Source organism: Dermacentor albipictus, chromosome 1 (genome assembly GCF_038994185.2).
Source record: "Dermacentor albipictus isolate Rhodes 1998 colony chromosome 1, USDA_Dalb.pri_finalv2, whole genome shotgun sequence".
NCBI lineage: Eukaryota > Metazoa > Arthropoda > Arachnida > Ixodida > Ixodidae > Dermacentor > Dermacentor albipictus.
In genome coordinates, this window is record NC_091821.1 from 263,547,940 (window position 1) to 263,566,555 (window position 18,616).

An 18,616-nucleotide genomic window follows, 5' to 3' on the forward strand; every position below is an offset into this window, starting at 1 on the left:
GTCTTGGCAATAAAAGCGCGAGAACCAGACAAATTATTACCAGCTAGAACGAGAGTGACTCGTTTGCTCCTGGAAGGGGCGGCCACAGTATCGTTTCACAAAGCGATAGTTAGAGGTGTCAGATGTAGGGATCAATGTGGCTTATTACTCCGAAGTTTAGAGCAAAATAAAAGGGCAATTTTGGAGGTGCTTACTGAGTCAGACGTTACTCGTAATATCTATTGTCGCTTTTCATATAAGAAAAAGCGCGCAGTCTTTTTTCTCCTGTATGTTGTAATGTACTCTTAATCATAAGCCCGAGGTTCTTCCATCTCTAATTCCTGCCACACTGTTGTTGCACCACAGTATTTAAGTTGGTTGGTAACGCGTTTAGGACGCCATTGTGGAAGGCTCCTAGAAAAGCTTTTGCTTACGTTAGACATACGAAATTTTGTAGGCGCATTTTTGTCACATCAGATGACGAAACGCAGCCGCTTTGCCTCGAGGGCATCGCGGTGTCTGTAGCGAAAGCACCGACGTAACCCAAGAGTTGACGGCGGTCTTACCAAATGCAGGCTCTTCCGTAAATTACCCTTGTAGGGGCCACTGATACACTCCGTCGATATTCGAGCTCTGGCGTGCAAAATTTTTCACTGGAAGACAGAAGGAGAAAAGAGAAAAGCGGATGAAGGCAAATGCACGGCGACAGCCGACTAGCTGAAACGCCACACGTGTCTCAAAGCAAGCGCCACACCCCACGGACATCGGCTGGCGTATATGACCCTCGATCACGGTTGAAAATTTGCGCTGACTGTGCGGCGATGAATGCCACAGTGAGATAGCCCGTGTCAAAGGCAACAATAAAAAAATATGGCTGTTGGCAAGAGCAGACATCGCAAGTGCGTACATACCCGAACTTCTAACTGTCAACGAGAATTGCACACTTTCTATATGAATCGAGTGACACCCAGCGAATAGCGTAGTAGCGTTTTTGTCTCTAATAGATATATCCTTACAAAACGATACTTATAATTTGATAAATAAATGGTATTGCAGCTACGCAAACTACAGCAGTGTAGCCGCTATATTGTTCGGTCCAATGAACCTAATACTGAACCCCTAACAAAACATAATAACCTAGCGAAAGCATAATAAACTGGCACAAACAGTGAAATGAGTAACGCATAGTAGCAGATGAGGTCTATATTATCAAGTTTAATGAGATCGTTATTCGAGGCAAACTCCAGGAGGACTGACTATTAGGCTATTGGTCTTGCGTAGTTAAACTATGGTAAATTAAGGCAAATTCATAACGGACACGAAGAAATTTGTGTCCGTTATGAATTTGCGATAATTTACCATAGTTATTATCACACGAAATCATTTTTTATGCTGCTAACGAATACGTGCTCCGGATTATCGGGCGTCAAATTTAGCAGTTTCTCTTAATTTCGCAGAAAAAACAAGTGATGTGCTTCAGGTGATGTAATTCTACAGAGGTGTGTGCTATAGCAGGGCCAACAGCGATGCATGCAATGTAGCGACGTGCGTGGGCCGACGGTGGCGTTTCGTCAGACACATCAAAAGGCTCGAGCGAAACATCGGCTCAGCGGCACCTGGGAGATAAAGGCCTGCGTGCTCCGAGCCGCGAGGTCACGCGGGAAGGAGGAGTGGCCGTATCTACATTATCGTGGAGGTCACGGGTGACGCTTGGGACTGTCATTTCTCCAAACCACGCTTCTCAATAGGGGAACAAGAGCGTCGGCCTTCCTTGTCCGCGTCCCATGTCATGGCGCAGGCTCCGTCTCTTACCTAAACTCTCCGAGAAACCCTCAGACAGGCGCCCGCTGAATGGAAGCGTCGCGGTGAGATCGGCGGCGCACAACGGGCGAGCCCTTCTCTTTGGAACATGCAGCCGGCCGTCACTGCCTACGTCGCGTGTACACCGCCCGCCGCCGCGGTGGCTACGCTGCGTTGGCGTTGCGCTGCTAAGCCCGAGGGCGCGGCATCGAATCCCGGCCGCATTTCGCGGTGTGGGTGAAATGAAAGAAAGAAAAAATACATGTTCACCATGCACTAGGTGCACGTTAAAGAGTCCCAGGTGGTCTAAATTTATCCGGAGTCGCCCACTACGGCGTGCCTAATAATAATATTGTGGTTTTGGCACGTAAAACCACAATTTTTTTTTGTTTTACTTATCGGCTGACACGAGCCGTAGCCTTCACTCCGCTGCAGAAAGTTGGTGAGACATCGGGGGCTTTGAGCTCATCCGCAGGTCGATCAAATCGGCCAGGCGGCCTTTGCGGAGAAGACTTCGGCTGCATGATTAATGAGCGAACAGAAGGCTAATTTGCGCGTTGTGTACAGTGCATTGTTTTTTATTTGGAACTTTAAAAATAAATTTATCCGAATCCCGTCACTACAGATTAATTATCTGCCCAGACGGCCATCATTTTCAGGAAAGACGAAAGCAATTTAGCTACTAATTAAACGACCTACATTAATTATCTTTTTCTTCTGCGCAGCTCCCGATCCAACGTAAAGCCACTTAAGCAGCAGGAGCGAGACGGACTGCTTTATCGCGAGTATGGCGAAGCTTTTTTTTTGCGCCGCCCCGCTACGTCACAGGAGGTTTCGCCACGAGCTGCGCTTCGCTGTTCCGCGTGAGTATCAAATAAATTGAACGAATAATTTCACGACAGTTATTTTGACCTACATAATCGTTTTGAAATGTAGAAAGACGAAACTATGTTTTTATAATGATTGCATTCAAATTTCCACCATAGACCTGTGCCGTTAATTTTATTATCAAAAAGTTAATTAATGTTTAATTTCTGAAACAATCGATTTGGTTTTTCTTCTAAAGGACGACCTCCTGGGCAGATAATTTATCCGTAGTGACGTAATTCGGGTAAATTTTGTAGGCTTTTTAAAGAAAGAGTATTCGATGTAAATAAAGAAAAAAAAAGTGCAGACATTGTTTAGTGGACCAAACTCTTGTTAGCAGAATTTCACACAAAGAAGCTTGCCTTGGATGACGATCGTTTTCAAATTCTTAAACAAACATGACATATCGTGTCCATAATTTTAAAAAAATGTGAATAATTTTTTTTATAATTAGTGATATACTTTGGCGTTCATGGCTGCCGATTGTGCTAACTCGGATAAATAATAGTGCTGCATTAATATATCTGGCGTAGCTGAAATATAGTTATTCTTTACAAAAGTCTTGGTGCCTTAATTCTGAATGGTCGATGTAGAATAAAAGTAGGACTTCGGCTACGCGAGATTGCGTTTGTTGTTGATGGCGCATTTTTAAAACCCATTTCTAATGTTGGGTACTGCATACCATGTCTCGCTCTTGCTGTTGCCATGTAACAGTTCGAGGCTAACAGTAGGACTACAGCGAACAGTATAGTATATATAATATCGGTGGGCCAACAGTTTACAAGCGCTTATTGTATTTGGCCTGCCGGCATACGGAGATATTAAGCCAACAAGTAACTGGCAATTTACTTGGATAGCTTCTGCCGGGTTCTATTAAGAATGCCCACAAAAGACCATTATGCTTATTGTAAGTGATGATGATGATGATGATGACGACGACGTTAAGGCGCTGCCGGTTCATACCAGCTGCATCGACAGCGGATTTGCTTTCTCCTCGACAAAGTGCTGCAAGCGCTAAACCCTGGTGGCACTGACGCATGCATTATGAATAAGATGACAAAAAAGGCTATTCAAACGTAAGGGCGTCATACCATTATACTGGTACAGATTGTGGTCTCTGTCACACTCAGTCTCAGACAACTCCTCTGGTTCACCTAAGTCATCGTAAGGGACTTTTCGGCAAGTGCCTTCTTTAAACCGCGAGGAGAGCTTGCCACTGGAATAGAAGAATTGACAGAGGGAAAACCGGGGCTTTACTGGCAGCCTCTGGTGTCATCCATCCATATTGCATGGACGGCTCTGCACACTCGAGTCATGAACTCAAGCGGTGCCTCAATGTGTAATTTTGGAGCGCGTAGCACTGGCCACGACGTGCTTACCTCGTGTACGTCTCCTCCCTGTACTGGACCGGAGATGTGGCATCTGGACAAAAGGAAGCCGGCGTGTGCAATCAGAGTCATGCTTGTGCGGGCGCACGCGAACGAAAACAGAGGAATGAAAGCTCACGGACCAAAATTTAAGGTTCCTATAGCGTGGACTGTGGTAAATTTTCGGCAGGGAACTTAATTTAATTTAATTCTGGGGTTTTACGTGCCAAAACCACGATTTTATTATGAGGCACGCCGTAGAGGGGGACTCCGGATTAATTTTGATCATCAGGGGATATTTAACGTGCCCAAAATGCACGGGAAACACAGGCGTTTTTGCATTCCGCCCCTATCTGTGCGTTGTGCTACACACAAAGCACCACTCCCAGTGTCCAAAAAGACGGAGAAAGAAGAAGAACACACATTTCTTTTTTTTTTTACATACGCGGCATAGGACCTTTCTGAATATAGCTGAAAAAATATAATGAAAAGGGAGCTGAAACATCGCTACTGCTGCTTTGCTCTTGAAATGAACAAAAAGATAACTCGCGTTTGCGCTTGGTTAGGACTGCTCTGCGCTGTACGTTACTAGGCTTGTCGCTCAGTCAATAAGCCCGTTACAAAAAATAAAGACGAAGAAAAGGAAGAAAAGACCGAGAGTTTTGCGCACTACAGTGTGCAAGTGACCGCGTCATCTTTGCATGGAGGACTGTGACTGCAATACACCGTAAGGCAATTCACCACGGAATTTTCGCCGCGGTAAACATTTGCCATCACCCGCCGTGGTTGCTCAGTGGCTATGGTGTTGGGCTGCTGAGCACAAGGTCGCGGGATCGAATCCCGGCCACGGCGGCCGCATTTCGATGGGGGCGAAATGCGAAAACACCCGTGTGCTTAGATTTAGGTGCACGTTAAAGAACCCCAGGTGGTCAAAATTTCCGGAGTCCTCCACTACGGCGTGCCTCATAATCAGAAAGTGGTTTTGGCACGTAAAATCCCAAATATTATTATTAAACATTTGCCATCGAGTTTTAACAATCGTTTGCTGATATGTAAAATTCCGTCATGAACCTCAGCAGTGAGGTGCTTAGAAAACGTGGCTGTACCGTGCTTCAGGAAAGTTCATAAACAAAGAGTGCAAAGCAAAGAACATTTACAAACACGAGCGCTCATAAATCGTAAATTTTAGTTCCAGTTCATATGCAAAGGCCTCGCATGGCAGAAGCGGTTGAACAGCTTGTTTGTTTGTTTTTTGTTTACTTCACGTGCGCATTGCATATTTGTTGCCAAATGACTTCGGAGCCTGACGGTGTCGTTGACGCAAGCTGTATAAAAATGCGTGTGCCATGGCATGCCAGAGGAAAACGTCGAAAGTTTCGCAACTTAGACAGATTGAAAGGGTCTGGCCCTGGAGTTTCCTATGCCCCCATCTGTCAGCTGCATTGCACGCGAGATGTTTTTCGGTGTTTCTTATTCACGCCCACTGTCCGTGGCACACGCACTTGTCACTTCCAGTATCCAGCAAGAGAGTGTCGAGCGTGGAAAAGCTGCGACGATATTAAACGCTATACACTGGCGCAAGTTCAGGGGCACGGCTCGTGGCCAAGGGTCAGATGGAGCAACGTTTAATAAGCCCTTTCCCGTTTTATGACAGGCCAAGCTCCATCAGTGGTGCCTTTGCTGCAAGTGAAGCTGAATAGCATGCATGCAGAGTACTACATTGTTCTTTCCAATCAGCCGTAACGCTATGCGCGCCGCTTTGGTCCTGTCAGGACCTCGACATCTCCGTGCCAGCGTGCCGGCCACACTGAAGTTCACGAGAGAGACAAATAAAGAGCAGGCACAGCCGGGCTGACAGCGGATGCCGAGAGCGGATGGCCTGAATGCACTCCACGTGTTTAACTGCCTTGCAAGCAACCCCTTTGATATATATGTTCTGCTCGCTTGGCATCATCTAGCACTTTCAAGAGCGGCCGTTAGAGAAGTAAAGTTCGATCCGAATTCAGCTTCGAATTAGCGTGGCTAACGTACTGCATGCACTCTTCACACGTAAAATATAAAACGGGACTCTTGCTGGATTGGATGATAGTCAGTAGCTTTGAAGTCGTCATTTGTAACCTTTTGAGCATGACGGGTTGTTTTAAGGTTGAAGCAGCTGATTGACGTATACCCGCCGTGGTTGCTCAGTGGCTATGGTGTTGGGCTGCTGAGCACGAGGTCGCGGGACCGAAACCCGGCCACGGCGGCCGCATTTCGATGGGGGCGAAAACACCCGTGTACTTAGATTTAGGTGTACGTTAAAGAACCCCGGTGGTCGAAATCTCCGGAGTCCTCCACTATGGCGTGCCTCATAATCAGTAAGTGGCTTTGGCACGTAAAACGCCCCAACCTTTTTCTGCTGACGTAGTACATGAACTGGCAGCATGCTACAGAGAAAGTAACGTGGCCTACGTCGCTATCTTGTATTTTAATGTCCCAAATCTATTCTGCAGCCGCTAGTAACGCACCGGAGATGAAAGTCATCACCTGTCGTAATTGTAAGGGTTTAACTTCTCATTGTCAAAAAGCGACAATTATCGCCAAAAAAAGACAGTGACGTTTCACTTCGTAAACGCGGTGACGCGCAAGCGTATGGGTGCCATAGCGCACACGACGCTATCGGCCCCTCGGTGCGCCTAACACTGTCCGCATCCCAGAACACTTTGGAGGTGGAGCTCGCGTGGCCGCGCCATACAAGGCCGCTGACACCACGTGCGGTCGACACTCGCGTGATATTATTGAAAATTGCAAGGGTTTACGTAGATTTATATGCACGTTCAAGAAGCTCAGGTGGTCAAAATGGATCCGGAGTCCTCTACTACTGCGTGCCTCATAATTAGATCTTGGTATTAATGCACGTGAAACTTCTGAATTTAAATTTAAGCACGCTTTACGGGAGGACTTTCGATAACTTATGGTCATCTGAAGTTCTTTGACATGAACCTTAACTTCTGTACATAAACGTTCTTTCAGTCCAAGATGAAAAAAAAACGAAAAAAAAAAACGCCGAGGCGTTGTTTCGCCCACATGGTCTTGTTCTGAGCAGCAACACGCCATAGTCACTGAGTCACCGTGGCGAGAGGTATCCTTTAATGGCGCGTATAAATGCGCCAAGAGTTGCAGCCATCATAAATGACGATTCGTCCTATCGCTCGTTCCTGGGGGCCACATATGTCTGTGCACGCCCGCTCTTAAAATTTTCTCCTCTATGGAATTCAAAGAATGAAGATGCGCTTCCGCTCGGGGGCCAACACGGAGTTGGCTGCGCAATGAAACGGCAGTGAATATTCAAGTGCACTCGCTTCGCCTGCTCACCGAGACACACGCACTGTCAATGTTCTTTGGGTCAAGCATGTACCACGTACTAAGTCAAACGTAACTAATGGAATTAGTACAAGTACTGTGTCTAGTATCTGATAACTAAGCCTTCAGCGAGTTAATTTATGGCAGCCCTTGCCAGTGCTTGCCTTATCTGCTCTTCTCAAATCCTGTCCCGGATTCCACTTTTTGCCACGAATGTTCTCAAGAACCGTTCTAGCAAGCAAACGAAGGCAGGCACAGGTTGCCACCACTGATTCGTCCAAATACCTTCAAAGTCCTCTTCTGTTCCTCCGGTAAGCGAGGGGTGTCTTGAGCTGGTCCAGAGCTGAGCATATTGCTCATTTGAAGCGTCCGTGCCGTTTTGCTGAAACGAGAGGCAAAATGTACAATTAAAAACACCTCACCGAAGGTGCTCTGCAGCATCTCTGTTTTCAATGTTTTTGGTCAGGCTGAACAGAAGTGCTTATTTGAAGGTGATATGTCACGTTTAGCACGTTTGAAATATGACACATTTCCGAAAGTGGAGAGCAAAACACTTACTTTGGCGTATCAGCGGGAAATTCTGGACATAGACAACAAGCGTCCCAAGTGGCTGAGAGCCGGAATCAGGCCTCGGATGGCACAAAGTGTAATGTGGTTGAAAAATTAGATTTTACGCGTCTAGACGCACATTACGCATGTCGTACTGTTTTCTGTGGCCGAAGTTATCCCGCAACGCATACAAGCTTTGAACACCGGGCGCCTATAAAAATTCGCTAAATTCGATCAAAGAAAGAAGATAGGCGAACAAATTACAGCATCAATTTGAATACAGACAACTAACTTGTGCCAAACCTTGAAAGCTGGAATACGTATTTGCCACTAAGCGGATACACATAAGAATTAATACGCACGACCCGAATCTCAAGAGAAAAATGGCGTGGTGCACTTGCCCGCACACTGAAAGGCCTGCATTCGTGAACCATGCTTCGGTGAGATAATGATTGTCAGGAGAAGCAAGAATCAGACCACAAGTGAGCTAATGGAAGAGTACTAAAGAAATAAAGATATAACATAGCTATATAAGTAATGCATCGCTTCTTATATATCAATCAGAGACGAGATAGTTAGACCGCTGGTTGCCTCAAGGGTTGTGATTAGGCTATATACGCATGCGTGTATTTGTATATTTATTCGTGGGTCTGTACGGTAAGTAATCAGTTGTAAGTTGAGCTAGTGCTGTCAGGAGTGTGGGGGAATTCCTTTTTGTGTGTATCCTCTTGGCGGTAATTATGTCCTTCAGCAAATACAAACTATATATAGGCCTAGTAGGAGTTCTCATAAAGCTTAGGAATAGCAGGTGCATGCTACGTTCACTGCCCTTTTGGGCAATGGCAACTACTTTAATCGTTAAGTGTTATTGGCTCATTAACTAACATGCATTAATTTGTTAAATTATCGACTTAAAGCAATACAAATGCAAAAGTTGTGGAGCGCATTAAGAAGCAGACACCCGTCCAGTCGCACCCAGCCGACGAGAGGAGACGAGAAGCAAGCAAAGAAACGGCTGCTTCAATGAAAGGAGTTGTGCGACCGCCTGTTGCATTTTTGCATATTTTGCACATTATTAAGCATTCTTCAATTTGAGCTTAGGCAGCAAAAGTGAGTTATGAAGCTTTTGTGTGGATGCTTTATAAATAAATAAATAAATAAATAAATAAATAAATAAATAAATAAATAAATAAATAAATAAATAAATAAGTAAATAAATAAATAAATATTCTTCAAAGAAAACATTCATTAAAAGGTACTTAATTAGATAAAAGTCTCTACATAGCGAATGAGAGTTTCCTGGGCCGACAAGGAAGGAAGGACACCAAAGACAAAGAGTGCTAAACTCCCAACTGTGTTATTTTTTAACATAAGCCATGTATACCTCCGAAAATTAGTAGCGCGACACCAAACAAGGCACCATGTAACAAAAGAAGAGTGTTCTTCTAGGAACTGAAATGACCCGCCGTGGTTGCTCAGTGGCTATAGTGTTGAGTTGCTGAGCACGAGGTCGCGGGATCGAATCCCGGCCACGGCGGCCGCATTTCGATGGGGGCGAAATGCGAAAACACCCGTTTACTTAGATTTAGGTGCACGTTAAAGAACCCCAGGTGGGCGACTACGGCGTGCCTAAAAATCAGAAAGTGGTTTTGCATGTAAAACCCCATAATGTAATTGTTTTTAAAGTGTGACCCAGTTTATGCTAAATTGAAAGCGCGTGATCTTCTAGTTTATCGGTAACACATCGATTTCTCTAGCGCATATAAATTTTGACACAAGTAAAAGGTATGCTGAACACGAACACGAGAGCGGATTCAAGGATGCGTGTTTTGTTTTGTGTGTCACCTTGCTATTTTATTCATTCGCTGAACGCCTACATTTCGGTAGCAATTTACGGAGAGCCTTCCTTCGCTCTTAGCTTCTAGTTGGTTGGAATTTTTGGCAGCGCGCCCTCATGTAAAAAGACACCTTCAGCGATTAAAAAAAAGAAACAAGAACCATGCGGCGATTGAATCGAAAAGTGCATAACATTCTTTGGTATCACGCATAAAACATACAGCACACCATTCGTTTCGATAAAGAACGAGCCCAAAACAAGCGTCAACATCACCTCATTGATGATAAGGCGCTCCTGATAACAATGCGAGGCACGTATAGCGCTCCCCGCATACGTTTCCCGGTACAGATTACTGTTGCGCAATAAGCCGCGGCGACGACAGCTTGCGACGTGGGGAATGACGTCACTAATCTTTCATATATAAAATAACCAGCCTAGCAACTTATTTCATTGTTGTTGCAGCACTGTTATGGGTAGGCAACGTTTATTTTGGACTGCCGAGGAGCAGCGTGAATACGAAGAGCGGCAAAGGTAGAAGAAACGGCAATACGACCAGCGGCGGCGCGTTGTCAAAATTACCATTACTCCCATTACTCTAAATTACCGTTACTACATATTACTCTAAAGCAATAAAGCATTGTATACCCGCCCCCCTCAGCAGTTGCAGTGGTGCTTTCCAACAGCTTCGCTGGACATTCACTTTCGCAGGGCCGGGATGGCGAGTCAATTTTTCACTAAATGCTTGCTCTTAATGAACGCTGCGATAGATCGCGGATCCTGAGCGCCACTCCACTGCATGTTCTCTGATGAGGCGTCGTGTGAACGTCCGCGCCGGCTCATGGATAGCAAGAAGCCGGCGACAGCGGTGGCACCTCCTGAAACGCCAGCGCCAGTAGGCAGGCATAATATTGCATATGTTGCGCAAAGCTGCCACTACGCGTGCTGAGAAACCTGACGCTCGCAACAGCTAGAGCGCTGTCGCAAGTAGGAGCCCTTTTGCTCTTAAAGCTGCTCTTCGTGCGTGGTTTATCTTTCCAGTCATCTTTCGACAGGCCTCTTGCGAGACAAAATTAGCGGACGTCGCTCAATTCTGACGACGTGGCAACAGCAGGCGTCACACTTTTTCGGAAAAGCACCCGTGCCTGCGCACACTATATATCGTTGCGCTGGTCGCCACGCGTTCCGTTGGCGACATGTTCCGAGTGCGTTTACTCGGAGTCTACATTTATTTACTCTTCATTTTGCGAGTGAGCGGCGTGACTGTTGGCTTGTCCATTTAGCTTGAACGGCTATCCGAATGTTCTCACCTTGAGCCGGTGCGGCACGTCGTAGGTGTGCTCCTTGGCCCCACGGGAGGCTCGGCGCAGCGTGCCGTCCTCCTGGGCTGAGCGGCCGCCGCCCGCGTAGTACGCCATGTGGCTCGTGGCGTACGGCGACGGATAGTAGAGTGACTCGCGCTGCGACTCGTACATGCCGTCTCCCTTTGTCGTCTTGCCATACGTGCTCAGGCACATGTCGTCCGGCCGTCCGGGGGAGCCACGAGCGTCTGCGCAGTGGTTTGTTTCTTTACTTTGTTTCGTTACATGGCAAGCGCTAACAGGAATCTGTGGAGCAGCACGGATTCAAAACAGAGTTATTAGTCATTTCGGAACAGGGAGAAAGCACATCAGTGAGCGTGCGAACTTGTCTCTGGTGGATGAACCTGTTCGTGGTAGCATTCACTATCTAATTGCATTGGCTCCATTTGACAGAAGCGAGTTAGACTGAAATGAATATGGAAGGCTGCGTATGAAGCTTCTTTCGTGTTTCTGAGTTGTTCGAATTAGCAAATCGATTAACAATACTTGCGAATACTTCTCATAAAAGGGTATTGTGCATTGTGTGCACAAGTTCAACTACACAGGGAAAAAGAAATACTAAGCATTAGAAAAACTGCGTTCTGCCAGTTAGCTAGAACATTACAACTGGCCGGAACTGTCTATGGTGCACTGCCGCGGACACATTATTGCTCTTTAAATGAAATACCTGCTTGGTCTCTGAAGCACACGGCTTAACGACGTTTCTAATTAGTATTCATGGGGTGCCACGCCTAGCGAGCCGAGACACTCACAGTTGTCGGAGGCGGCGTCGGGTAAGGGGTCCCCGCGGCGCTTCCAGACGACCACGAACGAGGCGACCGCCGCGATGACGACGAGCACGACGGCGGCGCAGAGCACGGGCACCAGCAGCGCCGCGTCGTCCAGTCGGCTGCCGGACGAAGAGCCCCCGGCCGACGGGGGCGGCACCGTGGCGCCCTGCAGCGTCAGGGTCGCGAACTGGTAGTCGGCTTCGGTCCTGCCGGCGTCGTTGAGCGCCACGGCAAGCAGGTCGTGCCACGTGCCCGGGCTCAGGTCGCTCAGCTGCAGCGTCTGCTGCTCGGGCACGATGTGGTTCGAGACGACTATCCAGTCGCGCGTGCTCTGCGGCTTGTACTGCACCACGAAGTGGCGGATCGGGCAGCCGCCGTCCGCCCACGCCTTGAGCTGCACGCTCGCCGACGACATGTTGGCCGACACGAACGAGTCACCGGGCGGAGCCACAGGCGCTGCGAGGCGAGTGGGTTGTCAACGGGGTGTCATGGCGACCACCACGGCCTCCTTGTGACCGAATGGCTAGATGGTACGGTAAACAGTCAACTAACGTGATAGCATACAGAAGCTCGAGCCTCTTAATATTGCCGCATAAGACAGACAGGGCCAGTGTTCGACGCGCCCAAGAAAATGGCTTCTGTGTCTCAAAATATTATTGTCAAGTTTTTGAGTAAATTATAATTAGCAGAAGGCCTCGCTGCCAGTACATGTAGATCCTTTGTTAAAAGAAACGAATCCACTAGGTACATGAATGCTGCTGTGTCCTGGATGCGTCGTATCGCCCGAAAGCTATGGACTGTGAGAACGAGAGTACGCCTATACAGCGCTATATAGCGCTTTTGGGCATTGTGGACTGTGGGTGTGACGGAGGCCGCCTAGGCGTCCCGGAACGATCTGCAGTAATGCGCGCTGTGCTTTCGTTTCTTTTGGCAAGGGCTGTACAAGTTTTAGAGTTCGAACTGAGAGTGCCACAATTTGCGACATTACGGGACAACCGGACAATGAGCGATAATTCCACGCAGAGACATGAGGACGAGCAAACGTTGCCTCTTTTTTCCTGGAAGGACGAGAACAGTAAAGCTCTACCTTTGCCTTCGGTGGTAACTTCCACTACAGGGCTTGGCTCTCCGCGGCCGATGTCGTTGAAAGCAGTGAGGAAGAGCTGGTAGGTCGTTCCGCACAGGAGGTTGTCGAGTATCTTGTTCGTCTGGTAGCTGTGCAGCTGTTCCTCCTTCCACTCCGACGACGCGTGCTTGTAGTGGAGAATGTATCCCGTCACCACACTGTCCTTGCCTGCAGGCTCCCAACGCACGTGCACCGACGTAGACGTGGTCGCGATCACGCGCAGCGGAGGAGACCGCGGTGGATCTGCGGGAATGATCGCCACCATTTTCGCTTATTTCATGCAGTTATCGATTTGGCATGAAAAAGAAAACGATGACAGGAAATGGGGGGAGTAATGGATTTACTTTAAATACAAGCTTCTCAGTTGCCGGTACGGAGATGTAATATAAATGAATAGTAACGTTAAAAAAACAAATGTCGCAGCACTTCGGATGCAGGCCAAGCGTTAATCTTGTATAACTTTTTTTCTGTGACAACAACTGAACCGACTCAAACATCACGAGGGCTTAAAAAAAATATACGCCTGCCTGTTTCTTAAACGAGCACTTGGTTTGGGGGACAGCAGTATTACTGTCCATGCTGGATGGTGTTTTACGTTCGAAGGCTACTCTGGGGCTATGAGACGCTGTAGCGGAGTGCTGCAGTATAACTTTGGCCCCCGGATACATTTAACAAGCAACCAAAGCTATAGGCACAGGGGTGTTTTGGCATTCCACTCGGCCGTAAGAATGCGCTATCGGCAGCAGAATGCCGCAGCCAGCGAGCCATTGCAACTGGCACAGAAAAAATATTGCAGACGGGCAGTCTAGAGGCTTCACTTGCCATATTCGTAGGTCTTCACAACGATTTCATCGGCGGCAGGACCGGCTCCTTGGCCATTGAACGCTTGGACAACGATGACGTACTTGGTGTTCTTCTGCAGGCCGCCAATGACAAACTCCTCCTTGACGCCTTTGTTGTCAACCTCTACCGTCTTGTAAATGAACGGCTCATTGGTGCCCTGAGGCTTGTAGCCCACGTAGTAGCCACTGATTTGCATGTTCTTATGGTCGTGGTGTGGTTTCTGGAATCAATGAAAAAACAAAATGAAGTGCCGGTTCAATAAGTGGCACATATCACGCAGCTTGGCGGTGTAAAAATTATTCTTTCATCTCACACCGTTTCTGTGCCATTTCGCACTGCATGACTGCACCTAAATGACTGTGACAATACGCGATAACGATTACTATTTCTGTTTACGACAGCAAAATTACGTGTTTCGAGCAAGCACAAAGCAAAACGGCTAAAACGCACCTGCGCAGAGTTCCCTAAGTACCTCTATACGTATGTGGCTTTGGAGATATGCAACAAAGCAAGATACCTTTATAAGCACATAATTAACATCTGCTCATAATGAACATCAAGAACATCAGTGTTCAATCAATCAATGAGCAGTTAACATCAATATTAAATAAACAATTTTACACTGCCGAGGTCGTCTCTGTAGAGGCATGGACTCGGGGTGTATTTTGCAACGGTTAACTCTTCGCTTATTATTTGCCGTCGTACGCTGGAGCGTCATAAGCGGTATTTTCTCATATTGGCCTGCTGCTGTGATTATTCTTAACTATTTCGACGTTTGAAAGCGTTACCTTAGCTCATTCCTCAGTTTCGTGATGTTGGCGTCGTCCACAGACTTCCATTCTAGTCTCTCTGACCTACTCCACTCTACTCTCTCATTAGTGGAAGCGCACGTGCCACTTAGATAGGAGAGTTTGGTTGGGTAACGCATAGGTCGGTTCCCCACCAATGCTGCCAGGCGGTGTTGCCCTCCGCGCATCACGGGCGGCGGAACCCACCGATTGTGCCCGCAGTACTCTGGAAGCTTTGCAGCGGCGCGGTCATGCCTCTCCTTTTCCATCGTTAGTCAGTGGCGGCGCGGCTGTTTCCCGCAGCGTCGCGTTAACCAGATGGTGTTTAACATCACGGTGTGCGTTAAGTGGATGCTTAGAAACCGGCGAGCATTCGAGCATTGGAGAGGTGCGTTCGTAGTTAAACCAGAAAGCTGTAAAACATCGTTTACGCCGAAATGCCTAGGCGTAAGCAGGAACTTCGGACCCATAAGCGATTCGGCGAGCTATAGATCGGGAGCGAAACCGCCTAGCCCGCACCACAGCCTAGCGCTTAAACATTTGCATTACACACTCGTAACCGTCCTGGGAGTCCTTATTTTTGCTTTTTACACATTCTGACACCCTCAAATCATCGCCAAAGGTCCAACTAAAACTGCCACCAAAGAACTGCGACCTGCGGGCTAAGCCTGTAGTAAACCAAGCCTCCCCGCCCCCTTTCAAAACAGAACTAAAACCGTGCTGCATTTCCTACTATAGCTCTCTGGCAACCGAAAGACGACGCCACCTGTGTGCAACACGCAGGCGAATATGCGAACGTTTGAACCCGACGATCGCATTTTGCTACATTTACGAGTATCAAGTTGCGTGCAGTGCTATGGCCTGATCACCAGCGGCATATGAAGTAAATGGGTGAGTGAGTGAGTGGGCACGAGGGCAGTGCCGTTGGCATGGCTCTCAATCACTATGCTTTCACTTCGCAGGCGCTACTTGTCTGCTGGCTTGCTTGGTTATCAACCTTAACGCACGGCATCATTGCCTCCGATGTTCAGCATTTCCAGCCGGTTTTGCCCGTTTGCACCTTGGATGCTGCGCCCTTCATCGACATGACTGTCTCTATGCAAATCACCCCTGGCTCCCCCTTACGCTCATCGGTGACATCGCCTGCTGTGAGCTATAGAAAACGCCCGCCTGTCCCATCCGCCTTCAGTGGGCACGGGAACAGCACCGTTGGCATGGCTCTCAACCACTATGTTTTCACTTCGCAGGTTTGTGCTTCCTTTTCCTTGTGCACTAAGAAAAGCGATGGCCCATGTTTGCGTCTGCTCCCGTGCCCAAGAGTTTCCTTTGAAACCACTTGTGAGTGTTTTTCTATGGTGATTCTTTTGTTGTGCTCGGGGGACGTTGAATTGAACCCTGGCCCTAACACTCGCTCTGAATCTCCGCTTGACATTGAGTCCTTGCCAGGCAACCTCTCTTAGCAGATGAGCATAATCTTCAAGCTCATAAAGGACATCCACACGCGTTCCTTACAAACGTCAAAGTTCCAGGTCGAGATTAATGCTGAGGTTAAGGCCATAATAGGTGGACAAAAATCACTTGAATCAAGTTTCTGGTATTATGAAAAGGCTAGACCCACTAGAGGAAAAGTCTCAAAACGTTGATAATGTCAGCCTCAAAGTTTCCAGCATAACGAAAACAATAAAAAAAGTTAGCACTCGGAATAATCTTTTTGAATCTCGTTTAAATGAATTGGAAGATTGGTGGCGCCGCGACAGTTTAATTTTCCGTGGTCTCTCTGATAATAATGAGGGAGGGCAACAAACCTAATCTAATATAACCACATTAATTGGTAGTATTACCGATGCACTTCATGCACACGCAATCCAACGTGCGCACCGTCTAGGTTCGTACACGGCTAATAAATCCCGTCCTGTTAATGTGAAATTCGCAAACTTCAATACCAAAGAGAAACGACTGTCTCTGCGCAGCCAATTCAAGCATAAGAAGATCAATCTAAGTGAGGACTTTTCCGTTGCTGCACAAACCGCGCGAATAAAACATAGCATTCGGTAACAGCCACGCCTCTTCTGAACCTTTCAAATTGCGATATGATAAGTTAATCATCAACGGCAAATCATACGTGTACAACGCCAATTCATATCAAATTGAAGAACTCGAGCAACGAATTGACAATGTAGCGCGTGTACATCCTGTTCCGCCACGTCCTCCGATCTAGGAAAGCGCGAGGGGCAGTGGTTCATTTTCTTTATTTCCTCAAGTTTCAGTTTTATATTCTAACGTGAGAAGCACCTCCAACAAATGCGATTCTTTGTCTTCTGCAATTGACAAATGTTCGGCAAAAACCATTGCGCTTACTGAAACATGGTTGCCTGCGCATGTCACTGACACAGAAGTGTTTCACGATGCTGTGAAATTTCGTGTTCATCGCTGCGATCGTACTGCGCGCATAGGAGGTGGCGTCCTTTCGACAATTTCAAATGTTATTCCGTCTTCGCTTGTCTGTACGAGCGACTATCTAGAGGCTGTCTGGGTTTCCCTAACTCTTGGTCACAAAAAAAAAAAACATCATAGGCGTGTTCTATCACTCACCCTCTGCACAACCTACGTTTTTACATGACCTACACGACAATATAAACCTTGTTCGCACGCGATTTCCTTCATCTCCCATCCTACTGGGCGATTTTAATCTTCCAAACATAACCTAGAACGATCAACCACCACTTTCTCCCTTTTCGGCACAAGCTAAGGAGTTTTTAGACTTGTGCTCGGTTTTTTCATTGCCACAACTCGTAACACAACCTACACGTGTAGCTTCTAATGCCGCAAGCACCCTTGACCTGGTTTTGACATCCCACCCTGATACAATTTCGGAGATTACACACCTACCTGGTATAAGCGATCACTGCCTACTTGCATTATTTTCAATGGACACTTTAACCCCCAAACCAAATAATATCGGAAAAACTATACATATTTAAAGAAGCGCTAACTTTACCGCCCTAAATAACGAATTAACTGCATTTCTAGACACTTTCCTACCGAATTTTGAAAATAGTTCGCTTCAGCACCATTGGGACACGTTCGCCGCAAAATTTCAGAAACTAACTGAAAAGTACATTCCATCTCGCATCATTACCTCCAATTCTGATTCTCCTTGGTACAATACCCATCTTAAGCGCCTATGTAAGTGCAAAAAAAAAAACGCCTCTATCATTCCGCAAAACACTCGCCAGCTGACACACGACGGTCTGCTTATAAGTCCGCATTCGACACGTACGTAACAGCACTAAAGAACTCTAAATCTAACTTTCTATCTAACGTACTTCCATCAATGTTAAAGACTAATGTTAAAAAGTTTTGGGGTGTAATCATCCCCTTGCATGATGAGCATCTAACCCTGGAAGACTCATTGGGCATCCTTATACCTAAGGAACAGTGCGCTGCCGCCCTTAATGACGCATTTGTGCAAACTTTTTCTGTCCTCTGCAATGGCCGCCTACCTCGTACTCGCCAGTACGATTATGTAGTTATGCCTCCAGTGATCGTGGATATGGCTGGCATTGCGAAACTAATTGATTCCCTGAACCAACATTCATCGCCTGGTTACGACTCTAGTAATTCGAAATTTCTTAAAAATACCAACGCCGTTGGTTCTGTTATACTAACAAAACGTTTTTCAGCGATCACTGAATACATCTACTCAACCTAGCCAATGGAAAATCGAAAGGTGGTTCCACTGCATAAATCAGGTAACAAAAATTTAGCAGCTAATTATCGTCCCATCTCACTCTCAAACACTTGCTGTAAATTGCTCGAACGTATTTTCAAACATCTTGTTAACTTCCTGGCATCTAATGCATTTTTCACACCAGCTCAGCATGGATTTCAAAAAACATTTTCATGTGAAACTCAGCTTGCAATCTTTACGCACAAATTGCATCGTATTTTCGATCGTTCGTCATTTACACATTGCATTTGTTAGGACTA

General features: G+C 46.8%; 1 protein-coding gene across 1 annotated transcript in view; it reads right to left on the minus strand.

The window, feature by feature from the left end:
- Window positions 1–18,616, minus strand: part of LOC135902910 (cell adhesion molecule Dscam1-like) — a 121,481-nt gene that overhangs the window by 1,061 nt on the left and 101,804 nt on the right. Inside the window, exons 11-18 of the mRNA XM_070523469.1 lie at window positions 13,818–14,058; window positions 12,957–13,238; window positions 11,852–12,325; window positions 11,049–11,287; window positions 7,641–7,737; window positions 4,026–4,068; window positions 3,738–3,862; window positions 546–632 (exon numbers count right to left, since the gene is read on the minus strand). Of these exons, the coding sequence (XP_070379570.1) occupies window positions 568–632; window positions 3,738–3,862; window positions 4,026–4,068; window positions 7,641–7,737; window positions 11,049–11,287; window positions 11,852–12,325; window positions 12,957–13,238; window positions 13,818–14,058 (1,566 nt within the window). The 3' untranslated portion in view covers window positions 546–567. The remainder of the gene's footprint in view (window positions 1–545; window positions 633–3,737; window positions 3,863–4,025; window positions 4,069–7,640; window positions 7,738–11,048; window positions 11,288–11,851; window positions 12,326–12,956; window positions 13,239–13,817; window positions 14,059–18,616) is intronic.